This window comes from Aptenodytes patagonicus, chromosome Z (assembly GCF_965638725.1).
Source record: "Aptenodytes patagonicus chromosome Z, bAptPat1.pri.cur, whole genome shotgun sequence".
Lineage (NCBI taxonomy): Eukaryota > Metazoa > Chordata > Aves > Sphenisciformes > Spheniscidae > Aptenodytes > Aptenodytes patagonicus.
In genome coordinates, this window is record NC_134982.1 from 102642 (window position 1) to 129284 (window position 26643).

General features: G+C 39.7%; 1 protein-coding gene across 2 annotated transcripts; it reads left to right on the top strand.

Annotated features, from left to right (window-relative positions):
- The first annotated feature begins 1080 nt into the window (after window positions 1–1080).
- Window positions 1081–26614, top strand: LOC143173081 (protein ERGIC-53-like). Of its 2 annotated transcripts, XM_076363074.1 has the most exons (14): window positions 1081–1306; window positions 2891–3045; window positions 3135–3242; window positions 6579–6640; window positions 7356–7455; window positions 11930–12053; window positions 12427–12485; window positions 13098–13230; window positions 14909–15102; window positions 15216–15286; window positions 20970–21123; window positions 21861–21982; window positions 23616–23684; window positions 26002–26614. In XM_076363074.1, exons 1-13 carry the CDS (start codon window positions 1093–1095, stop codon window positions 23650–23652), a joined length of 1533 nt encoding a protein of 510 aa, XP_076219189.1. In that variant the 5' UTR covers window positions 1081–1092; the 3' UTR covers window positions 23653–23684; window positions 26002–26614. The 2 variants fall into 2 exon arrangements, with proteins under 2 accessions (XP_076219189.1, XP_076219188.1); XM_076363073.1 differs by having other exon boundaries at window positions 23616–26614.
- The last annotated feature ends 29 nt before the right edge of the window (window positions 26615–26643 follow it).

Here is a 26643-nt window from a genome sequence, read left to right on the forward strand (position 1 = left end):
GGTATTTAAACATGAAAAAGGAAGTTCTGTTGGTTCAGTCATCGATTTAACAGGGGCACACTCTAGTCAGGTGGACTGTCGCTCCAGTGAAACAAAGCTGACACCCCTGCTCTGTGATGCTGCACACTGACAAACCTCCGTATTTCTCACCTTTATAAATCTGACCCTCTCTGAAGCAGCGTCCGGATCACTAACCAACTTTCACCACTGTCAGCTCTCATAATTGAGGGCATGAGTGTCACCAGAGGTTTGCTTTGCTCACTTCCACAAAAGAAGGTTGGTCTCGTGAGAAACAGTACCATTTTTTCTGCAGAATTTCCGACTGTTCTAAAAATGAACAGATAGAGCCTGTGCAAGTGGGATCTTTGCTAAGGAAGTCATATTGAGGGAAAAGAACAGATTATTTACCCTTCAAACACTCTGCAGACTGTTAATCGCATGCAGCCGCGCAAGAGGCCGCCGTACAAGAGAGAACGCACGACCGCCGGAGGGTCGGCTAAGCCCCAGCTGCCAGTGGAGAATGCCGCCAGCCTGTAGGGCATTCCCACAGCCGCTCGCACCGCCGCGGCCCTGCGGAGCCTCGCGGGCACCCCTGAAGGGACGGGGAACGGCCTCGGCAGCGCCGCTCCCCCTGCGGCTCACGCGGACCCGGGGCTGCTCGGAACCGCTGGCAGCCCGGCCTCCTCCCAGATGCCGAGTCTCGGGCTCTCCGGGACCCCTCCGTTCCCACAGAAGCGCCGTCCCGCCGGACCGCTGCAGCGTGTGCCCACCCGGCTGGAGAGCGGAGGCCTCCCCCGCGCGCGGGAGGCGGAGGAGCCGGAGGCCCAGCCCAGCCCGCTCCACTCAGAAGCGCCACGGCCAGCCTCACCTCCCCGGGCCCGCCCCTCCGCCCCGCGGGGCCCGCCGATGGGGCGGGAGATGCGGGAGCCCTTTGCGGCGGTGGGCTGGGGGCGAGGCCCAGCTGCCGGCGTCGCAGGGCCGCCCCGGCCCGGCCCGGCCGCCGCGCCGCCTTGCCCTTTGCCCGGCCCCCGCGCTCGGCCAATCGGGCGGCGCCCTGTTGGCTGTGCCCGGCGTCCCGCAGCACGGTCCAAGATGGCGGCGCGCGCGCAGCGGGGTGGCCTGGCGGCGGCCCTTCTCACCGGTATCCTGCTCGCTTTCGGCCGCCTGCCGCTCGCCATCGGGCAGGCGGCGGCGGAAGGCTCGGCGGCAGCTCTGCCGCACCGCCGCTTTGAGTACAAGTACAGCTTCAAGGGGCCGCACCTGGTGCAGGCGGATGGGACGGTGCCGTTCTGGGTGCATACGGGCAGTAAGTGCCGGGCGGGGGGCGGCAGCGGCGGACTGCGAGCGGGGCCGGGCTGCGCCATGTTCCTGCCGTGCAGGCAGCTGTGGCCGGCCCCGTGGGGGGCACGTAATCCTTGTTATTTGAGGAAAAGGTGCGGGAAGGAGCCGCCACAGGCCGGGGCCGTGGTCGGCGGGACTGGTCAGCCTTGGTTGGGTTCCGGGGGCCGCCAAGGCATCGGGTGAAAGCGGCGGGAGCTCTTGCGGCCTGCAGCTGCCGAAAGGGAGAAGAGCCGGACTCGTCGCCCCCTGTCCCCCGCGCCTTCTGCCTCCCTCGGCAGAGCCCTGCCGCGGGCAGGGGCGGACCGAGCGCGCCGTTACGCTCGAGCGCCGTCCGTGCTCCCGCCCCCGGCTCCGCGCACCCGGCTCCGCGCACCCTTTGGGCCCTGTCCTGCGGATTTCCACGTAGCTCCAAAGGGACAGAGGAGATACGGTGATAGCGTTAAAATGTCCGCAAATTCTCCCCCGGTTTCTTTGACGTGCGGTTCGAAGTCACCTGTGACCTTTCTCGTGATGTGGTAGCTCCACTGCTGTGAGGAGTTGACTCAAGACGGTATGAAACTCTTCTTTGTGAAGTGATGATGTGTCACTGGTGGTCAAAATGAAAGTCGGCCTCACACCGGTACGGTGTACCTAAGACAAGCCACTAATACTTGTGTATGGCTAGAAATCCTGTTGAATTTCGTAATATAAAAACTTGAAATGGAAATTGTGCCTTAGCAAATACGACTTTATTGAATGTAGTTTATGCAATTTATGTATCCTGTGCAGTATGGGTTAAGGACTTGATTGTACTCAAAAAGGCATCTAGTCTTCCGTAAGTCCCCCCCCTTGTAAAATGTATTGATATTTACTGTACATAAGGTTCTACCTTAGTATAGTTTCTCTGCAGTAACTTCTGCTGTGTTTTTATTTTTTTGACAGACTTTAATTTAGCTTATTTTGGTTAATTCATGAGTGTTAATTTTTGACTCTTACTTGACATTATGCTACAAGTGACATGAAGGAAACTATCTATAGATGAGCTTTTTTCCCTGCTTTTTAAAGCAGATAATCACAAAAATAAATGTTATTTAATACAAGTGAATGAATCTGTCCTTCTAAATGTATGCCTATTATTCTTTTAAACTATTAAACCAGAAAATTAGAACATCTGTTTTTAAAAAGCAGAAATCTGATTTGTAAAAAGTCATGTGGGATACAGCAGAAAGCTAGACCTAATTTTTTTATTATTATTATTAATTTAGTATGTATCTTAACAGCAAGACCGATGTTCTATTTAAGTTGTGCATTGTGGTCCGAAATGGAAGGTGATTAAGTCTTCTGTAAAGCAGTAGTAATCAAGTTGTTGAAAGTAGGGGTGTAGGGGTTTGGGTTTTTTTCTTCCCCTCTCAAGTGGTTGAGTACTCCACTAAAAAGTTATTTTGAAAACTGTTCTCTGGTTGAGGAGACCAGAAAATTTTGTGAATTTACAGGATTTGTTAATTGGCTAGTTAAGCACTTGCAATACTCCCTCTTTCATATATTCAGTGTTGGTTCCTTTCCTTTCTAGATGCCATACCAAGTGCAGATCAGATTCGTATAACAACATCTTTGAAAAGCCAAAGAGGATCAGTGTGGACAAAAAACAAGTCAATATTTGAATATTGGGAAGTCGAAGTGACCTTTCGAGTTACAGGAAGAGGCCGCATTGGAGCTGATGGATTGGTATTAAGAATTTGACCTAACTGAAAAAAAACAGACATGCTTTAAATAGTGAATCTTGACTTACGACTCTTACTTGCTTTCTGTAATAGGCAATCTGGTTTACAGAAGAGCAAGGCTTGGAAGGTCCTGTTTTTGGGGCAGCTGATAAATGGAATGGTGTTGGAATTTTCTTCGATTCCTTTGACAATGATGGAAAGGTTAGTCGGAAGCAAACTCTTCTAGCAAAGATTATAAATCAATTTCCTGCCTGTTTTGTACATATAACTGTGGAAAAAAATAAGATGTTATTTTCCTACTCTCTCCTCCTTCATTTCGAAGGGATAAATTAAAATAGTCAAGTTTCCCTTATAGATTTTTTTACTAGACTTTTTCACATTTTTTTTTTTAAGCTTGAAAGTTGAAGCATAACACATAATGAATCTCCACTGAATGTTGGTTCATGTGTTAGGTTTGGAGGGAAAATGCCATGTACATATGTACAAGCTGAAATTTGGAATGTCCATGCACAATTTGAAATGTTGATATATCTGAAGATGTGTGCTTTGGAAGAGGCATATTGTACCAAAATATGACCCTGTGGAACCACAAATTTCTATGTCTCTCTTCAGAGATGCTCTTTTTCTTGCAACAAACCTGTCTTGAGTAGTTCAGCAGCAAAAATTCTGTAGCAGATGGGGGTGAGAGTTGCTGTTTTGAATTTCCAGTTTTCCAGTCCAGAATGATCCTGGGAAACTTTTAACATTACATAGTAGCTCTGTTCTGCTTCTGTTGCTTTTCCTGCACTACTTTGGCTTGCTTTTAGATGTTTTAGATGTATTTTTGTAGGTGTACAAGCTGTTTCCTGCAGATGGCTTTTGATATACAGCAAACTTCATCATATATAAAAGTTGAAAGACTGAAGGTGACGTTTATTTTTCTGATCTTCAAAGACAAGACACAGAATTAGAGTATTGTTCAACTTACTAAGAATTTTTAAATCCTTCCCCCCCCCCCCCCCCTTTTTTTTTTCCTGACTTCTGGAATGAGTATGGACGCTGGCGTAGTTTGGCTGGCTGAAGATGCCATCTATCAAAAATTGCGTGTGGACAACACTGTTTGCCAGAACATTGATAGCACTGGGACTCTGGTCATGACAAGTTTAGTCAGTGTGGTGTGAAACCCTTTTTTTAGAAAGTGATGATGTGTCACTTCTAGTCAAAACAAAAGTCTTCGTCATGCCTTCATTAGTCTGACATGTCTTAAATACTGGAGTTTGTAAGACTTTTTTTAATGACAACCTGTTACTTTCTTCAGTCCCAGTATGGAGGAGTTGTTCTTTGTGCTGTTTTAGTGTGTTTTCTGGAAGATGTTTGGTGCTGTAACTGGTCTTCAGCCTAACATGCTAGCATCCAGAAGTAGACTTCATCTAGTACTGCCAACTCAAAACACCGTGGTTATGATGCTGACTGGAAAACTGCAGAGCTTTTTTTCTCTAACTCCTAAGGCTGTAGGTTGTACTAGAGTTGAATTTTTATTTCTCTGTAGAAGTAGTGACAAGAGCTTTTTAAAAAGAGAAATACAATTGCATAGCTCTGAACACCTGAAATTACACTAAATGTCACAAGAGTTTACAGCACATCTTTCCTGTGACCTCTGGAAGCAAAAAATTGAGAAGTTATTCCCCACTTTAGATTCTCTACTATCTTTCAAGCTCTTGTATGTGCTTGGATCCAGACAAGATCCCCAGCAGAAACTGGACCGCCTATTGACCATTAGCATTGAATACTTTTGTTAGTAGCTGTCTACTATGCTGTAAGGTAGATTAGACTTGAGCTGCATTCATGAGTGCTTCGAAATTGAACTGTTTGTACACGCTTTGTGCAGAATATATGCAAGTATGCTCTGAAGTAATTCAATACTACTGTTGTTAAACTGAAATAAACAATAAGAAGATGACATTAAAGTATTCCAGTGGTACTGAGCAGGTAATACTGATGTCAAAGCAATTAAGCTAACGAAACTCCATTGCTGAGAAGTAGAAACACTGGTGTATTTCTGTATACTGATGTACTGTTCTGTTATTGTCACAATCTGTGTAATGAAGGAAAAGATACAGATAGTTTGGTTGTAGTGTTTTTTTGAAGACAAAGGACCACCCTACCCCACCACTGTGCATTGAGAAGGACGTTATTTCGTGACTTCTTAAAATCGGCGTCTTGTTGTTTTCTTTTCTTAAGAGCTGGTAATCTGTCTAGTGGGACAGTATATTCCTTTATGTTGTGGTTTAACCCCAGTAGGCAGCTAAGTATCACACAGCTGCTAGCTTACTCTCCCCTGGTGAGATGGGGGAGAGTATCGGAAGAGTAGAAGTGAGAAAACTCGTGGGTTGAGATGAAGACAGTTTTAATAGGCAAAGCAAAAGCCACGCACTCAAGCAAAGCAAAACAAGGAATTCATTCACTGCTTCCCATTGGCAGGCAGGTGTTCAGCCATCTCCAAGACAGCAGGGCTCCATCACGTGTAACAATAACTGGGGAAGACAAATGCCATAACTCTGAATGTCCCCCCTTCCTTCTTCCCCCAGCTTTTATTGCTGAGCGTGACGCCATATGATCTAGGTATCTTTTGGTCAGTTGGGGTCAGCTGTCCTGGCTATGTCCCCTCACAACTTCTTGTGCACCCCCAACCTACTTGCTGGTGGGGGACTGTGAGAAGCAGAAAAGGCCTTGAGGCTGTGTAAGCAATAACTAAAACATCGCTGTGTTATCAACACAGTTTTCATCATAAATCCAAAACATAGCCCCATACAAGCTACTATGAAGAAATTTAACTCTATCCCAGCCAAAACCAGTACACTTTAGGAGATGATGAATTGAAATGTTGAAGGGGGAAGGGAGATTAACTCTGAAATATTGTGCTTTTGTAAAAACTTGAGTTCACTTCATAAACTCCTGGAGGCAACCGGAATAGCACTGTAAATCTGTTAAATCTGTAAAATTATCATTTTAGCTTGTTCTCATCCTCTAGCAATTTAAATAACTGGGGATGTGTTTAACAGACTTTGTTTAGTCTCTGACAGATAGCTCCTGAGGCTTTTCTAATGAGTGTGACAAGGTCAGTCGGATGTCAACATAGTGTCTGTTCGGATGTTTTTCCCAGTGTTACGTAGCCAAAGTTGGATGTATTAAGTCATCTATTAGTTTTAAGATCTATATCTTCGCTACATATGAATTTTTCCTATCTGTGGCTTTTGTATTTCTGTATTTGTTGAATGATGGTAATTGGTAGTATATCCAGAAAGTTAATTTGTGTGGTTTTTTTCACCCCTAACTATGCAAAGAATGTAGCAGTCTCTTGCAAAGCATGCAGCGTGACACAGTGCTACTCAGTCATTTTGCTTATGTAATCCTGAAGTACAGAAAGAATAAAAACATCTGTGGTGTATCTGTAGTGTAATGACTTCAGGTGCTTTATCGCAGAAAGGCTATCAGTGATGTTACTTATGTTTCACTTCGAATTAAACTATTCCATTTGTCTGCTATTTCTTTTTCTAGAAAAACAATCCTGGAGTGATTGTTGTAGGCAACAATGGAAAACTTCTGTATGACCATCAGAAGTAAGTTTATTTTCAGTGTTAATGATAAATGTTTGCTTTTGAATGATGAAATGTTGCATGAAACTCTTTGAGAAACATAAAGGTTTCTTTCATGTTAAACTTTGTTTCCTTTACATTTGAGTTTTTCTATTTGTTAAAACACTGGGCAGTAACAGCACAGAAATTGGCAACTGATGGATATTTAAATGGCATGTGTTCTTTGGGATGGGTGAACTCAGATAAATGGAGGTACAGACTTTTTACCGCTTCATTGCTTATGGGTATCTTCCACGCACAGCTAATAACTGACAAAAGTGACTAACTGAAAGCTAATTGCCTGTTACTAAAATTAATTGGTTTAATTTTGATTTCTGTTTGCTTATTGTCAACAGCACAATTGACAACTTTTGGGATTCTCTGAGAAGAGAGGTGTCTAGCTTAGTTCGTGCAGTCCAGACTATAGCTTATTTCCATCTCACTTCACAGGTGTAGGAATATACCTTAGAAGCAAACAGATTTCCCCATTACTGCATTCTATCTATATTGTGTCCTGTGTAAAGCATGTAGTACTGTTGATCCCAGACTTCAGAAAAGCTCAGTGCAGTTGTGGGACAGCTTTTGAAAAACTTGCATATTGAAAAACTATCATGATGTTGCTTAGTGATACATTGATGCTTTTTTGTCTTAGCTGATAAATCATAAGATATAGTTTTATGCAAGTTGTCTTCTTGCATAGTGATGGTTCCACGCAAGCATTGGCATCCTGTCAGAGGGACTTTCGTAACAAGCCCTATCCTGTTCGAGTAAAGATAACATACTACCAAAAAACATTGACTGTAAGTACTCTGAAATAACATCATTATTCATATTTCTCACGTTTTTAAGTGTGAGATTGTTGCAACTATTTGAAAACCCAAAGACCCCATATGTTAATTCCAATATTCTTGAAAATGTTGAGCTCGGTAGCAGAAATTGGAAGGAGGTGCAGTATGTTCAAATTCTAGGCAAGTTCTTTTAGCTATATTAGTGCATCTGTAGTTTCCTGAGCTGACTCAGCAGGTATTGCTGATTTTTCTGATGTTACTTAGGAGTCAGTTGTGCTAACATACTTGTATGTGCTCAGACCCTTCTGTTGCTGTTGATTTGCCTGTAGAGGTGTCCCAAAGCCAGCATCTGTTCCTCAGCTTCCAAGCAGTTGAGCAGCTCCTTAACTTGAGCTGATCTGAGAGCTGCAGAGGGTTTTGTAGCTGATTGTAAGAGGTTCTTGAAATGTGACTGAAAAAACGAAGCTCGCTCTTTGACAGTAGATTTAAATTTGCTACTTGAGGCTTCCTACCTCCAAGAAATAGTAGGGCTTTGAACACTAGAGAAGATGGAAAACAACTGGTATGAGAGAGTCTTCAAGACTTCTTAAATACTATTCAGATGACTGTGAATTCCTTCTAGATAAAGAGAGAAAGATACTAATGTGGTGCTGGGTTACGACAGTTATGAAGTATGTGTTTCTTGGCTTCTGATTTCTTCTGAAAAGGTGCTATTCATAGGTATTAGCCATAAAACACATAGCTGTCATTTTGTAGTAGAAGTTTCTCTAAAAGTAAACACGCATGCACCTAAAAGAGGTGGACCTTGTACTGTGTTGTAATAGTAAAAGCTATCTGTTACTCTTGAATGAAAATTAAATTTCAGACTCCAAGGCTGCTCTCTTTCTGAATGCGCCTGGTCCCTGATGCCTTATCTAGGAACTCCTCTGGCCCAAATGTTGCTGCTAACCTTAGCAGTTCTGCAAATGCATCCGTGGAAGGAAGAGAGAATCTCTCTAAACTTAGAATCAATCTAGGAACAGTAAGGGATGACTCTTCTAGATCAGACCAAAAATTTTTGTTGCCCAGAACCTTATTCGGATATGTACTTTCTATAGACTAGCCTTTAATGATCCCTGAGTCAAGGATTTCTTGAACCAGAATTGATATTATTACGCCATGATCAGTTTTAGAATAGAATAGAATAATTCCATTTGGAAGCGACCTACAATCATCATCTAGTCCAACTGCCTGACCGCTTCAGGGCTGACCAAAGGTTAAAGCATGTTGTTAAGGGCATTGTCCAAATGCCTCTTAAACACTGACAGGCATGGGGCATCGACCACCTCTCTAGGAAGCTTGTTCCAGTGTTTGACCACCCTCTTGGTAAAGAAATGCTTCCTAATGTCCAGTCTAAACCTCCCCTGACGCAGCTTTGAACCATTCCCATGCGTCCTATCACTGGATCCCAGGGAGAAGAAATCAGCACCTCCGTCTCCACGTCCCCTCCTCAGGAAGCTGCAGAGAGCAATGAGGTCGCCCCTTAGCCTCCTTTTCTCCAAACGAGACAAACCCATAGTCCTCAGCCGCTCCTCACAAGACATGCCTTCCAGCCCTTTCACCTGCTTTGTTGCCCTTCTTTGCATTCAAGTACACATTCAGGTACCTAAACATCCTTTTTAAAATTGTGGGGCCCACAGTACTCAGGGTGAGGCCGCACCAATGCTAAATACAGTGGGATAATCACCTCTCTTGACCAGCTGGTTATACTGTGTTTAATGCAGCCCAGGATGCAGTTTGCCCTCTTGGTTGCCAGGGCACACTGCTGACTCATATCGAGCCTACCATCAATCAGCGCCCCCAGATCCCTTTCTGCAGGGCTGCTCCCTAGCCACTCCTCTCCCAGTTTATACTTGTTTCCAGCATTACTTTGTCCCAGGTGCAGAATCCAACATTTGTTCTTGTTAAATTTCATGTCATTGATGATTGCCCAATGCTCCAATCTGTCTAGAACCCTCTGCAAGGCCTCTTGTCCCTTGTGTCAACAGCACCTCCTAGTTTAGTATCATCAGCAAACTTACTAAGGCTGCGTTCAACTCCTGCATCCAGATCATTGATAAAAATGTTGAACAGCACTGGCCTTAGGATTGAGCCCTGAGGAACACCGCTGGTGACCAGTCACTAGCCAGATACAGCCTCATTCACTGCAGCCCTTTGAGCCCTGCTGTTCAGCCAGTTCTTTACCCAGTGCACCATGAACCTGCTCATCTCACAGTTGGACTACTTGTCCAGACAGATACTGTGAGAGACAGTATCAAAAGCCTTATTGAAATCCAGAAGAAGTACATCCACCACCTTCCCTTCATCCACTAGGTGGATGACCTTATCGTAGGATATCAAATTAGTTAGACAGGACTTTCCCTTCGTGAACCCATGTTGACTGTGCCTGATGATTGCATTGTTCTTTAGATGCCTTTCAATAGCACCCAGTATGATCTCCATAATTTTTCCAGGCACTAGACTAACAGGTCTGTAGTTTCCTGGGTCTTCCCTCATGCCCTTCTTGTAAATTGGAATAACGTTGGCTAGCTTCGAGTCCGTGGGGACCTCCCCAGACTCCCAAGACCTTTGGTAGACAGTTGAGAGGGGTCCTGCTGTAACATCCGCTAGCTCCTCCAGTACTCTAGGATGAATCCCATCCAGCCCCATGGACTTACGAACGTTCAGCTGGTACGACTGGTCCCTTACAATTTCAGTGTCCACAAATGGGAAGTCACTGCTCCTGCAGCTGTGGTCCTCCAACTCGGAGAGGACCAGGCAGCCTAAGGTCTATCAGTATTAGTACAGACTAAGGCAAAAAAAAGAGTTGAATGCCTCTGTCTTTTTTTCATCCCTATTTGTAAGGTGACCATCTTCAACAAGTATTGGTCCAATGTTTTCCTTGGACCTCCTCATGCTATTAACATACTTAAAAAAGCCTTTCTTGCTGTCTGACACAACACTGGCCGGTTTCAACTCTTGAGCTTTGGCCTTTTCTGTCTTCTCCCTGCATATGCGAACCACAGCTCTGTAATCTTCCTGCAAAGCCTGACCTTGCTTCCAGAGATCATACAATTTCTTTTTCCTTTTGAGTTCCAAGAGGGGTTCCCTATTCAGCCAAGCTGGTCATCTGCCCCACTTGCTTGACTTCTGACACAATGAGATTGCCTGTTCCTGTGCGAGGTTGTTTTTTTTTTTTTTTTTTTAAAAAAAAAAAGGTGGTTCTTAAAAACTGACCAACACTCATGGACCCCTAAGCCCTCAAAAGCAGTTTCTCAGGGAACACTGGTAGCTAGCCCCCTGAGTAGCTTAAAGTTTGCTCTCTTAAAATCCAGGGTAGCAACTCTGCTGACCTTTTTTTCTCATCACACCAAAAATTTTTACATCAACCATTTCATGATCTCTGTGGCCGAAACAGCCACCTGCCATCAGACCTCCCACGAGTCCTCCTCTATTCACAAACAAGTCTAGGAGGGAATCTTTCCTAGTTGGCTCACTCAGTACTTGTGGCGAGAAATTATCTTCATCTTCAGGAATTTCCCAGACTTGCTTGTCACAGCAGTATGGTATTCCCAGTTGATGTCTGGGAAGTTGAAATCTCCCGTAAGGACAAGGGCTACTGATCCAGAGATTTCTCTAATTGCCTATAGAATAACTCATTATTGCTATCATCCTGGCTGGGTGATCAATAGTGGATGCCCACAACATCTGCTTTGTTTTCCATCCCCCTAATCCTCACCCAGAGGCTCTCAACCACATCATCTCTAACTGTAAGGGCTGTACAGTCAAACCTCTCCATTACATACAGTGTGACACCTCCACCTCGCCTGCCCTGCCTATCCATCCTGAACAGCCTATAGTCCTCCATCCCAGCACTCCAGCTGTGGGACTCGTTTCACCAGTCTCACTAATACCAATGACATCGTAGCTCTGGGAACAGACAAATGCTTCCAGTTTGTCCTGTTTGTTTCTTATACTGCATGTGTTGGTGTACAAGCATTTCAGGTGTGCTCCTAAGCCCTCAGTGCTCCCTGGAACAGCGTAAATGCTCCCATTAGCACCCTCAGGCAATGCCATGCCATCCCTTGGCTTACCTTCATGTCTCCTGATGGTATCCCTTTCCCCCATGTGTTCCTTTCCACGTACTAATTCGTCTTGCTGCTTCTTATAACTGAAATGAACACATTTTTATATGTGTCTGAATTCTATGTGGTATGTTCTCTTAGGTGATTAATAGAAAATGTTGAATTTTGTTCACGCTGAACTTTGAATCAGGCCTTTTTTTCCTTTTTAAAATAGAAAGCTCATGCATTTTCTTTGTAAAAAGTGTCTTTCAGAAAAGAAATAGTTTTTGGTTTCTAGTATCAGCTGCTGAATTATCCGATAAGTTGTATTTGTGACCGTTACTGTAAACTGACAAAGCAATTAACACAGATTTATGTGGTAAAATCTGTGTTTATCCTTTTAGGTATTAATTAACAATGGCTTCACTCCAGATAAAGAAGACTATGAATTTTGTGCAAAAGTGGAAGATATGGTGTTGCCATCACAAGGATATTTTGCAGTATCTGCAGCAACAGGGGGACTTGCAGGTAGCAAATGTTAAAAATTGTGACAAATGGTATGGAGAATTGCAGGGCTTGCAAGAGAGTTGGGTTTTTTTTTACTGCTAGTGTTGATCCATTATACCCATTTTTGACATGATGACGTAATTAATCCTCTCCCATTCCGAAATTACTGATACGGTTAGGCCTTTTCCTGTTAGAGCAGAAGGACTTTCAATCTGTCCTGACAAGACATTGTGCAGTCTCATTCCCCACTGCATAAACTCTTGGGAGGACTTTGTGAGGATGCAGTTGCCTGAAGATCCTTTGCAAGTGCAAGGTTGACTTGGGAAGTACCAGGATTTGTAACGTGTAGCAGTAGCAATTAACAGTGTTTTTTTGTTTTGTTTGTTGTATACAGATGATCATGATGTCCTGTCTTTTCTGACCTTCCAGTTGACTGAGCCTGGAAAGGAAACAGTAAGCATCTTTATGCATAATTAGTAAAATATGTTATTGTATATGTTTTATATGTAGCACCAGATTATGGCATTTCCTCTGAAGTCATACTTGGCATCCCTGTTTCAGGATTTTGGCACGTAGCTGTGCTTTCATCTGTTTTAGAAAAATGAGACTAATACTCTAATGTTTTGGTAATATTTTAATTAACGTTTTCAAGACCAGAATTCTTGAAGCAACGCTGAATCAACAAAAATCCTGATGTTAAAACAAAACATGCAGAGAAAACAAACTAAAAAGTACACTTTGTTTGGAAAGTGGAAAAATAATCTGTTCTTGCTTTCAACTTCCCATACCTCTAGAACACTTCTGTACTGCTAAACAGCATCTATCTTTGTAAAACTTGATTTCTTTTTAATCGCAGAAAGTACACAGGTATCAGGAAAAAGCTATGGGTCTCCATAGGAATGTCTCGTTTCTCACTCCAACTTAATATATTAATGTGCTCCACTAATTGTGTTACGTCTTCAAATCTGAAATCTGAACAGCCTTGCTGGAAAATAAGTTATATAGGAGTGGTGATGAACATGAAAAAATCTCCCCCCCCCCCCGCCCTTTGATAATGTTTTAAAGCCAACACCAGATGCAGAAATTCCTCAAAAAGATAAAGAGAAGTATCAAGAAGAGTTTGAACACTTTCAGCAAGAATTGGATAAAAAGAAAGAAGAATTTCAAAAGGAACATCCTGATGTGCAAGGACAGCCAGGCAAGTTATTTGAGCTATTTTTCAGTTGTCAAGGAAAACATTAGCTTTCCAGGATATTCAGAACTAGGGCCTGATACTCTGACTGATCTTACTAAGCTCCTACTGATGTTACTAACTTTATTTAAGAATCTTTTGTCTTTTGTTTGTGAAGTATTTTCTGAAATATAAAGTCCCTTTTGTCATGTCTGGATTGAGAACAAAACAAATGAACGGAAACATGATGGGAACAATGAGAATCTGTATGGAACAGTAGAAGGGAGAGAAGGTCATGAATCCCTCTGTAAAGTGATGATTAAGGAAGCATGGCCTTTTTGGTTATTTGAAAATAAATTTGAAAGGTCATTTCTTTGGTCTGTTTCTGCACATTCATAATAAACATTTTTTTTCCATCTTGTTTTATGGATGGTTATTAAAGATGGGCTAGTGGATGTGCTGGAACATGTGTTTACTTGGAAAAACTTTTTAATGCTTGCCTAATATTGGACATGGGTTGAGTTCTGTCAATTTCAGCACCACAGCATTAGCAGGCGTTCAGTATTGGTATTTGGGTTGGCTAATATCCGAATTTCTAGCTTGATGTTGTTAAAAACAGTGGCCTTTATTTTTATATTTTAAGCTATTGATAAGAAATTTAAGTTTGGCTGGGTAGGGCAGAATTGCCTTTTCCACTATTGATACCACACATCTGCAGCTCTCAGCAAGCATTGGTTTAAAGATATTTCAGACTGAACAGCATTTTTCCACTGATTTCAAATGATATTTAATTTAGGAAAATTATAATAATGACTCTTGCCCACTTTTTTTGAGTGTTTAGCCAAAGTGCTTTGACTTTGATTGTTCTGCAGTGGAACATGGTGGGGGTTTTGTTTGTTTGCTTTGATTGTTTTTTTAAATTTTTTTAAATTTTGTTTTTTAGAGCTGGGCAAAAAAGAATCTGCTTATTTGAAAATATAATGGAAGCCAGTCTATTTCTTACTTTTCTGGATTGAATTAGCTGTATTTGAACGCACCCATATCAGGAATGTACTTTAGGCATCTAGACCTGAAATTTCAGGTTGTCATCTTTTTTTTTTTTTCCCACAGTGATAAGTTATGATTGTTCTAAAGGTCCTACACCATTTTAACTTCATCTGTGTTTTTGAAATATTGTCCAGCCTTCCATTGATAAGAAATAATAATCTTTTTGTCACAGAGTCTTTTGGACTTTCTTCTTTCCTATGTTGAAGCTGTGGAGGAACTCACTCAAAATGTACAGTCACTTCTCTATTTCAAGCTACTTTTTAAAGCTTACTTTTTCTAAAAAGTAGCTGTTACCTAATACCTGGAAATCTCTTCTGAAGGATAGTTGGTAATGTAATGCTAGCTTACGCAAAGATAGTTGCCTCCTAATAAAATGGAAACAGGATGCTGTTATTATGTTGCACGTTATCCAAGTATTGAAGTAGGAACTCTAAGATGGAGTCTGGGTTTGAATGTGTGGTTCTCTCTGTTCAATTCTTCTGATCCCATTTGGGTATCCTTTGCCATGGCAATGGTGATAAATAAACACCAAATATGTCAGATTATGGGGAAAGAAGTATATCCATGTGGAAACTTTTAAGGGTGCAAGAAAAATGATACAATGCAACTTATGAGGAATGCATATATGTAAGAACTACCTGTGCTTTTTTCTTATCAGCGGATGATCTTTTTGAAACTGTAAGTGATCGTGAACTGAGGCAAATCTTTGAGGGGCAGAATCGAATTCATCTTGAAATCAAACAGCTTAATAGGCAATTGGACATGATTCTGGATGAGCAGAGGAGATACGTCTCTGCAGTCACAGATGAGATTGCTAAAAGAGGCACTGGTTTTCCAGGTCAACAAGGACAGGTAAATAAATGAAAAAAAAAAAAATACTGTGATTGATAGCTCAGCCTAATTTCAGCAGCATGATTGATTTGCTTTTTCCAAGATACGTTGATCTTTTTCTCCTCCCCCACCAGGTTTCCCAGCAAGAGATTGAGACAGTTGTGAAAACTCAAGAAGAGGTCATTAGACAAGTAAATGAAATAAGGTAAATGCTTTGTAAATATTAAGGCTGTGTTTTGAATTTTATATTATTTGCCACCTTTTAAATCCTATTTAGTATTTCAGTAGGAGAATATTGACAAACTTGAAATTTCTCTGTGTCAGTTCCTTAGTGATTGACTCTCTGCATACATTTGATTTCTATAATAAAGTAAGTTCATGTCCCTCGGGTGGCTAAGCCCCCTAATTTGCCTCTTTTTTTCATCATGAGATTCCACTTCAACAGGTAAGTCCAGTCCCTCTAAAAACAATCGATTTCTGCTAATGTGATAACCTGCTACCTCATGGAAATTTGTTGCTCTGATTTTGGAGTATTGATAACAACATGAGCATAAATGCCTTTGATTTACACCTAGTGAACCTAAAAAAGAAAAGGTGTATTGGAGTCTCTTGTCCATATACTCAGTCTACTCCTGATATAATGATTATATGAGTTTATTATTATGTAATATTACGAATAAAATCTATAATATCATATTTAGATAATATTATATGAGATATATTTGGGGTTTTGTTTAGTGTAAACAACCTATAAAGGCATGTAGGTAATTCTGAGAAGCAGTTCTGTACAAATGAAAATGTCTGTGCATGTAATAAGAGTTGTTGAGATTTACTGCTTATTCTTGTAATTATTATTTCTTTTTTTTTAAAAGTAGTTCACTTTCTTCAGTATAGACATACATTTTGTCTTTGGTTTTTTTCCCTAATTTTGCTATGACTGCCTAAAGCTCATATATTGTTCCACGGTAGTCTGTTGTGTTACTGATTTGGATATCACAAAAAGTATTTACAGTTTTATGTCAAGTCTCTCAGAATTCCAGTGTGTACAAGCCTTTGAGAGGCCTTTTTTTTTTCCTTCTCCTCTCTCTCTCCCCCCCCCCCCCTTCCCCCCCCCCTCCCCCCCCCCTTTTAATTTCCATTGTAGTTTAACCTTTTTTATCAGTAGGAGTAGGGCTAGGCTTTGAGAGAGCATTGCTTCTTGATGGCAGTTGAAACAAGGGCCAGATCTGGAAAACATTTAATATCCTCTCTTGACCTGAACTTTGAAAAATAAGGGGGCAAAACGTGCAGTTTCCACAGTCCTGCACCTGTGAAGCAGTAACTCCATCCATCAGTACAGCCAGGGGACTGATCAGCTGGAAAGCAGTTTTGCAGAAAACAACTTGGGAATCCTGGTGGACAAGAAGTTGGACATTGGACAGCAATACACCCTTACAGGAAAGACCACCAGCAGCATCCCAGGCTGTGTCATGCAGCGCATTGCCAGAGGGTCAAGGGACATGATTATCCCTCTCTATTCAGCACTGGTGACACCACATCTGGAGTCCTGTGTCCAGTCCTGGGCACCCCAGTACAAGAGAGACATGGACATACTGGAGGGAGTCAAGTGAAGGATCATGAAAATGATTAAAGGGTCAGAGCATTTGTTGTACAAGGAGAGGCTGAGGGAGCTAGGATTGTATAGCCTGGAGAAAAGGCTTGGGGGTATCTTATCAATGGGTATAAATACCTGATTTTGGTGGTGGTGAGGGCGATAGAGACAGAGCCAGACTTTTCTCACTGGTACCCAGTGACAGAATGAAAGGCAATGGGCACAAACTGAAATACAGGAAATTCTATGTAGACATGAGAAAAGAAACTTGTGAAGGTAGTTGAACACTGGAATAAGTTGGTTGCCCAGGAAGGTTTTGCAGTCTCCATCCTTGGAGATATTGGAAATCCACTGTGACTAAAAATTCCTTGGTTTGTTAGGTGCTAAGACATACTGTCATACAGCACTTAAGGGGAGGGGAAAAAAAAGGGGGGGGGGGGAGCACTCTAATTTTAAATTACTGTCACTTACTTTGCATAGTGAAGACAGAAATGTGTTGGGGTTTTTTCATGTGCCAATGTGTTGTGTAGACCATTTTGGTAATCTTGTCCCATTTCTTGTAGGATAGAGAAAAATGGGAAAACATTTTTAAACTCTACTGTGATAGAAGTGCCTGTTTGTTCTTTACACATGGACTGCATGCTCTTACTTTAAAAATACTTTTGTTATTCTAAGGGTGTGAATATTTTATGGTCTAATTTTTATTTACTGTGTGCAAACCAGGACTATCAACTGATATATCAATGTCTTTTGTAGCAAAAGATAATCACATTAAAGGAGACTGACAGTTGCAGACCCGTTTTCTTGCCTGGATGAATTCAGTTGTGTGGCAATCTTGGGTAACTTACTGGAATCTAACCGTACTACATTAAGACTCCTGGGGGTTGTTTTTTTGTTTGGTTGGTTGCATTTTTGTCAGAGGACTTTCTGCCAGTTAACTTTCTCAGGAAACTTCTGTATGTGCAGGGACACCTGCAAGTTCCCAAGTGATTGATAATTTTTGCTTTTCAAGGTGCAGTTTTTAAAATTGATTGAGAGGTATGCTGTACCTTTTCAAACTACGTTACCAAATGAAGTAAAAATCTTATCTTGAAGGTGCTATGCTGCTAAAATGGATTTGAGAAAATTCCTGTGTTTGATAGGAGTGTCTGTGTACTGCTTCCAAGATGTTTTATGATTGCTGTCTTTAGCAGGAATGTCTTTAAGTTGGTTTAACCCTTCATTTACAGTAGTTAAAACATTCCTTACCTTGGGCTTAAAAAAAGGAGAAAAACAATTCCTACAACTTGATGTAGTACATAAGCAGTTGTGGTTTTTTTTCTTGTATTAGTTCAAGGGCAGCTCTTGTGATTTATCTAAGTAGGTCAGTTTTTTGTAGAATGAAGATTAGAGTGCTTCCATTTTTGCACTTGTTCTTCCATTAAAGCTTTTGTATTAATATTCTTGACAAATCTTTATACCTTGCAAGCAAATTAAATTTTCTTGTTAACATTGGCAGTCTGCCCTTTTAGTGACTACTTATTAGGTATGAGTTTGCGTAACATCATCTTAATATTTTTCTTAGATTAAAGAAATGCTTTATTTATAGATAGAAATGAACAGCCCGCTGTTTCATTGCTGGTCATCCCAGAGGAGAAGGACTTACTGTCTAAGTAATTTTCTTGTCAAGATTTGTGGATTTCTTAATCATCTGATTACAGAAGAATCTTGCATGTTCATACGATAGAAACTATCAGCATGGTATTGTTCATGCAAAAGTAAATGTAAATTAAATTTGATACAGACCATGTCTATTTAGGGAGGTTATTTTGCTTTTAACAAACAGCGGATCAGTCTGGGGGAAGGTGGGTGTGCAGATTTCTGTTAATTACATAGGGATGGTGGTAATAGGAGGAACAAAATGAGTGTCACACTTGTGTTCTAGCACTGAAAATAGTGGGGCAAGATAAACAATGTGATGGATGTGGATAGACAGAATTACTATCAGCATTTATTAGGCAGTGGTTGCATGGTTTGCATGGATTATTTAAGAAAAAAATCTTCCAGTGAAAAATTTACTTCTAAAGTAGGTTATTATAACACTAATTCAAAGTACAGGTAAATATTATTCAATTTACTTTAAATAATCTATACAATGACAATACAAAAATATAAAATAATTTCTGGATAACGTACATGCTGATTTAAGTTAGGACAGATGAGTGGTTTTTTTGTATAAGTTCCAAACCAGAAATGTAGAATGTGAGAAGGTGAGAGCTGCTTTGATTAGTTTTGTTTGCAGTGGCTTACAGAAGCAAACAGCTGTTTTTTGGTAACTCCTTTTGATAACTTTGTAATATTAAAAACAAGCTTATTGAGGTAAACATTGAGAGTTTTGTAGAAATCCATGGCTAACTCTATCTGGCCTAGAGTGCAGTACATTATCTGGAATAACCGGAAATGTAACTGTGAAAAGTGATTGATCTTCTAATGTGCTGGAAGTGGGATTGAGCTTTTACAAAGATGACAGGAAAGGGTGAATTCTTGGAGCTTTTGTTACTAAAAGTGAAAAGAATTTTTTTTGGTTATGTGGGAAGTATGCAGAATACTGGTAGTCTAGTATGTTAAGTTGATTTGTGTGTTAAAGTGATATTTTTAAGAAAAACTAGTAGTCTAGTTTGAAGAAAAGTATATTGTTAATCCAGCATTTAGTAGGGGCTGTAATTACTAAATGCCCCTTTGTTAAAGTGGTGTATTTGCAACTTGATATAATTGTGTAGATTAATTTAGCGTGTGGCTTTGACTTAGTATGTAGCTGCTTCAAGTAGTTTAAACATGCTGCATAGTTCTTATAATAGAGCAAAAGCTGCAGTAACACTAATGTAGCATATCTATGCTTGCAGTTTTTACTTCTGGAGAGTTGTCATAGGGCCTTTGAATAGATATGTACCTCACTAGTTTTCTCTTTTCTCCTGTTTTATTTTTAGTTCTGTGTTTTTTGAATTTTAATGGCATGAAGAGCAACTGATGCGAAGCTAAAAGATGGGCAACATCTTTATGAAGATTATTTGTAAACATTTAAGTTTTGATACTTAACTTGCTGTTTTCACAATGAATATGAGCCATTTAAAAATCAGTAATTTTGTATAACACTTACAAATATGATTATATGTTGTTGTTGCCAGTTTACTCAATGAATAGTATTCAAGCCAGGTTGTTTTGTTTTTTTTTCTTTTCTTATGTGAAGGTCACAATTGAAAGTGTTTAAGGTCAGGTTGGACAGGGCTTTGAGCAACCTGATCTAGTGAAAGATGTCCCTGTCCACAGCAGGGCGGTTGGACCAGATGATCTTTAAAGGTCCCTTCCAACCCAAACCATTCTGTGAGTCTATGATAAATTGCTGACCACTGTACAGAGTTAGGACTTTACCTTGAAGGCATCAAAGTAAGCTCTCATCTGAACAAAATGTAAAGTTTTAAGTAAATTAAAAAGAAATCCAAAGACATAAATTTTGATTGTTTATTCTGTTAATAATGAAGAGATTAACATTCACATGATAAATATTTTAGCTGTAGAATAATCCTCTTTGCAACTGAAAAGAGACATCACAGTAGGGGAAAAATTATATAAACATATTGATTAGAGATTAAGTATTTTTCTCTCATTGACTAGTTTTACCTCAAACAGAATTAGTTGTGGAACCTCAACTTTTTACAGATTTAATTTGATTTGTTGTAGAAGCAAAATAAATTCACATGAAGACAATATTAAGTATTATGACAATGCGTATGGGAAATGAGTTTCTCGTATAAATGATAATCATGAAACAAGGATGTATCTAAATCTTTTCTTATCCCTAAAGCCTCTTCTTTATTTTTATTTCTTACATGACTGCTTTTATTTATTTATTTTTCAAACAGCTTTTGGTTTTCTTCAAAGATTGCATTAAACTCTGCTCATCCTAAAGCCTTGGCAAGAGCCTCAGATAAAACACTTGTTTTAGACTTCATCAGTCAGGCAAAGCAGATGTCTAGCAATAGAATATTTCCCAGATCTTGTTTTCAGTGTGACTTTGAGAGATGGTGCACTGTACAAATAGAAACTGTCTGCGAAATTAAATATTTTAAAAAATCATAGTTTGATTAAGGAATTATTTCTTGATAGGTATTCTTGGAAGCTAGAAAAAACATTTTCTGCCTTTTGGGGCAACTATGTATTTCAAATTAATTTTAATGGACTAAAAGATGTCCAGATTGACTGCTGTTTGTGGAAAAGCTGTTCTGTGCTGAAAGATGTTTTGTTGTTTGTCTTGTTTCAGAAATTCCATGGCTGATACTCTGAGGTTGATCAGTGGAGCTCAACATCCTGGCTCTGCTGCAGGAGTCTACGAAACAACTCAGCACTTCAATGACATCAAAGAACACCTTCATGTAGTAAAGAGGGACATTGAGCATTTAGTACAACGAAATATGGTAATTTATGTGCTGGTAGTGTAAAGCATGACTGTAATACTTCTTTATCTAGCTGTTAGTGAAAAGCTAGGATGAGGCAGCATGCAATTTAGGGAGCAATTAATCCTTCATTAAGCTGCTTCGCTAGAACTGCACTGCCTTGACCTAACTGCATGATCTGTGTTTTGATGAGAAGTTTTGCACAAAGAGCATGATTTTTAGTCTTAATTTCCTGTAGAAACAAGGTCAAGCAATTAGGTTTTCTGGGTGCTTTTTTTGTGTTTGTCCCCCTACTTAACAGTTCTGTACAGAGGAGATTCTCTATTGCTTCTGCATAGAAGGGAGAGCTTTAATCAGGGGAAACTTTGATCAGGCTCCACGTAAGGTTTCTAGGTGTGAAAGATGGCTGGGTTCACATTCAGGAGCACCTTAGTCTAGCCTAGGTAGCAATTAAGGTGAATTAGCTTATGATCCCATAGAAGGTTCTTGATTTCTGGGTTAATTTACCAAAGATTTATTCTTTCCCCTATAACCCTTAATTTAACATCAGTCAGTTTATCTGAGAAACATAAAGGGGAAAGTGAGATAGGGAGTAAGATTACGATTTTTCAAAGTAGTGTAATTTCTGTCTGTTTTCTGCTTGCGTTTCAATTTTTAGATCATGTTCCAAAGACCTTGTTTTGTTTCTTACGTATAAGTCTTTTGATGGCATGTCTTGTTTGCTCTTTTGTCAAATATTGTTTTTTCTTGGTTTTTAGCCATCTAGTGAGAAATTGAAGTGTCCAGACTTGCCACCGTTTCCATCGTGCTTATCTACAATGCACTTCTTTATCTTTGTAGCGGCGCAGACGGTGTTATTCATTGGTTATATCATGTATAGGTAAGTATGTTTTTCTTTAAAGACAATAGCGCAAATGATTTTAGAACTTCTGACAGGAAATGCAATTGCAATGGTATGATTATGTTAATCTTCTTTAAAACAAGCAATCATTCAGATTGGAAGACACCTTGGGAGGTCTCTAGTTCAACCTTCTGCTCAAAGCCGGGTCGACACTGAATTCAGACCAGGTTGCTTTAGTGCTTAGACTTGTCAGGTCTTAAAAACCTCCAAGAATAGAAAATTTACCACTGTTACGGATCCCATTGGAAATGTTTAATTATCATAATGAAATTTGTTTTATTCTCCCCCCACCCCCACAGTATATCTAGTGGGAACCTGCCCTGTTTCAATTTGACTATTGTGTCTCTGATAATGTGCATCTCTGTAAAGAAACTGTCCCTGTCTCCTCAATAACATCTTGTGGGTATTAGAAAGCTGCTGTTAGACCCCTTGAAGCCTTCTTTTGTCCAGGATGAATAAGCCCAGTTCCCTCCCTCTCTTTTGAAGCATGTGCTTCAGCTCTTGATCACCATCCTTGTGGTCCTCTGCTGGACTTACTGAAGTTTATTAATATCTTAACAAAATCTGATGTGATATTTTTTTTTTTAGCTGTGTGTACCTACAAGCTGCTTATCCCATCTTACAAATTCCTCAGTGAACTTTTTTTATGATACATACCCCTTCATCTGTCTCCTACATACGATATTGATAGCGTATGGACTATTCCCCCCCCTCCAAATTAATTGGAATGTTTCCTCTGTTCTCTTCTTCCTCCTTGTAACATCATAATGTTCAAATTAAATTTGCGTTGATGGAAAGGAAAACCTATTGAGAGTAAGGACTTACTTGCTTGGTAGTCTTCCCTCCTGCTTCTCACCCACACTAATCAGGATAAGGAGTAGGGACCAAAATAGCTGCATTGCCTTTCAAAGATAAAATGCTGTTTGCTACCTCTATGGAAGCATAACTAGTATTAATATAAAACCAATGCTGCTGATAACACTAACTTTCATTGTGTGTCTGCTTCTCTACAAAGTGGAGAGAGTGCATTTCTTATGTATGCCATGTTATGCCATCAACTGGAAAGATGGCTTCCAAGACAAATGAGGAGCTGGTCCCCTCCTGTTCTTTTTGATGCCCTTGTAATTCTAGTATCTGTGTGTGGTTGATCCACAGTATCTGTATCCACTAAGAAAATAAGTATGTTCTGTGCCAGAGGGAAAAGGAAATCCCATTTCAAGTAAATTCTTTCACTGCTTAGTTGCATGTGTTTCCTTTTCTATGATGATCTTTTGGCCAATCAGATACTGAGAAGCTTTGGAAAATTTTAGTTGAAATATTTTAAAAATCAGTTCATATGTTTTTTCACAGTTTCTGGCTTCTGTCCAGTATGTTGTTTCCCTCTGTGTCTGATGTACAATTGGAACTATAGCGATGTGACCAATGTCTTTGTAAATAGAAAAAATTATATTCTATTTTTGTGATATGACTTATATTGGATTTCCCTAAGTGCCTGTTGACAAGGAATGGAATCTTTTAATCCCCAAATACAAGAAATATTTATTTATTTAAACGAGTTAGCTAGTTTTATACTGTAAGTACTTAATGAATTCTCTTCTGCTTTTTCTTTCAGGAGTCAACAAGAAGCAGCAGCCAAAAAGTTCTTTTGATGACCTGTTCCTTTTGTGTGTACATAACAGCAGTATGTATGCACAGAAAATTATACACTTCTGTAAATGAGGGAAATTTTAGTGCTTGATATACTTCAATATTGTAAATTATTGAATTTTGTTAAACAAAATGAGTTCTCATTTAAACTTGATGCTAAAGTTAAAAACAGACGGGGGAGCAGCGGAGCAAATGCTAGATAGGGGAAGACTGCAGACCCTATCTAAGACTTATGTTTTCAACTAACTTTCTTATAAATACTGGAAGTCAAATGCCATATTCCTCCTCTTTTGTTAAGATTTCAGAGGAGGGAATTGAAACACCCAGGTTTGGTTGTTGTTCATAATGAGAATTGCAGGTGGATGATTTGTGCAGAAAGCTTGCCACTAAGTGTCCTGACATATCAGTTTAAAAAATCAAAAGCAAGCAAACAAACAAACAAACCCTAAACAACTGCTTTTCTCTTTTTTTTTTTTTGGGGGGGGGGTGGTGGTGTAAAAATTTGTTACAAACATTTCATTTCTTTACCACTTGGATTTAACAGTTTAAGAATTATTTAGTTAATTCTAATTCTTCATGAAATATAGATTTAAGCACTTTTTAATATATGGACACAAAGACAGGCCTTTAACAGTCTGGCTGTTGATACCTGATAAAGAAAACAAGCTATACAGAACAAGCAAATAAAGGCTTATCTCCTTATTTTGGGTTTTGGTTTTAGGCAGTGAGAGAAAACATGATAAAGTAGTTTCTTCAAGTTTCAAGTCTGTCTGTAATTTTGTTTGGAGATTTGTGGAACTTTTTCAGTAAAGATATCATTGCTTTATACCTCTTCAAATCTGATTTTATTAAGGATGTATTTAGTGTATGAATACGTCTTTACTTTTATAAAGCTGTCTTGTGTCTTTCCTGTATCAAATACAGATGCTTTAATTTAAATGTTGACATGGCAGGTATTCTAAACTACAGATACTGAGTGTTAACCCATTTCTTCACAAGCTGTTGCTTCAGACATGTTTGTTAATCCAGCAGCTATTGTAGAACCAGTTTTGTGTGTCAATTCCTGCTTTAATATCAAAAGCATAAGACTGAATGTGTGTTTTTGATACTGCTTATCAGGTGAACATTTGCTTCAGGAAAGAAACAAAGCAGATAGCCCAAATTAGGAATGTGAAATGAACTCATTTTGCCTTGTTTACATATCTGTGGTAACTTTGTCCTTGAGTTCTTTGTGTGTAGAGTTAGAATAGGGGGTTTTGTTTGGTTGTTTTTTGGGGTTTTTTTTAATTCTATAAAATACACAAATGCATCAGGATATGTCACTTTTAATTATTAATCTGTTTGTTTGAATCTGCAAAAATTATCTGGAATCTAGCATACTACTGCATTCCTACAATCTACTCCCTTGGAGTGCAGCACATGCTGCCAAATTCAGTGTAATGAAGAACACTTCAGTATTGTGCCTGTCAGTTTGGAGAAATGATAAATCTATGCAATATATTTTGTTACTTAAAATACAGTGTCCAAAAAGTGGATGTTTGTGCTACACCAGTAAAACGATACTACCTATACACCTATTTACATAGCTACAGTATGTAGTATACTATAAGTGGTACAACTTTATAGATTCATTTCTAAATTTGAGAAGATTTTGCTGTGCTAATTGGAGAAACTACTGCCTCAAGCTAATCTTGCTGGATAAATAGGGTAAATCAATGAAAAAAAAACTTTTCAGGTAAGCTAGAACAACACATAAGAATTTATCCATTCAGTTCTTTCAACACCAGCAAATATTTACAGGTGCCTTGAGTCTAAGCTGTTACAACCCTGACTCTTCTAAGTAAACTTAATATATTTTCTTAAATTGTTTTGAAAATGTACAGTGTTGTTCCTTTCAATTGCAAGCCTTCCTGCATCAGTGCAACACCTAAACAAGTCCCTCTCTCACAGCAGGCTTTGCAAGACCCTTTATACAGAAAGGCTAGCAATTGTATTTGGATAAGTAGGTGCATATATCTGGTGTAATGAGGAACAGCTCTAATGTATCAATTGGAGGAAGCCTGTATTTTTTGTTGCTGTGAATTTATCCAACCGTAACTTTGTTTTAAAGCTGGAGCAGCCCATACTTTTGTGTCTTTTGTTAGAAAGAAGAGAAGGCTGGGGATGGTATCTAGAGGAAAACTTGAACCTACAATTGTATCTTCAGTATGAGGCTCAGCTTGTGTGTTTATGCTGCTAATAGATCTGACATATCTCCCATGTGCAACTAGGAAACTTTTGTATTAGGGAGCAGAAGGTCTAAAGCATAACATCCAAAAAGTGATAACTTTGCTTCATGCTTCATTTCACAGTCGTCTCTGCTTGGAACTTCCATAATTGCCTCGTCACTCACTGGATCAAAGGAAAGCTCCCAGTTGCCCAGCTCAAATTTTGTCCTGTCTGTTCTTGAAGTGATAGCAACAAATTTGGACTTTAAGAATATTTGTCAGTCAATGTAGCCTCCTGTTATGGCTGGCTACTAGAAGTTTCTTTCAACACTGATAGTGTGTTTGATTCTTATCAAGTAAGATTTCAGGACTAGGAGAAGACACCTTGGAATCCAGTTTGACAATATGGGGGAGACCAAGTCTAATAATTGTATTTGAAGTGTGGAGGATAAGTAGCAAATATTTGGCAGTGACAAGAGAATCTCATTGTGCAGGTGAGGGTATGTTAAATACATGGTCACACCTGACTTTTTCAAAAGTAAAATTCACAGTATGGTTTGTAAATTACCTATCTTTCTGTTTGAAGAAAATTTGACATTTATCAATGCATCAATTACTGTAACACCGAAGACTGTCTACTGTTTTTTTTTTAAATTCAAACAGCTGACATTTTCATATGTTTGTTTCTGTCTAATGTAAATTGACACTTGGAGTTCAGAGATAACCTTATTTGAATAAAGATGCATATTTTTAGTAAGCTTTTTTCTTTTAATTTGGTACATGTCA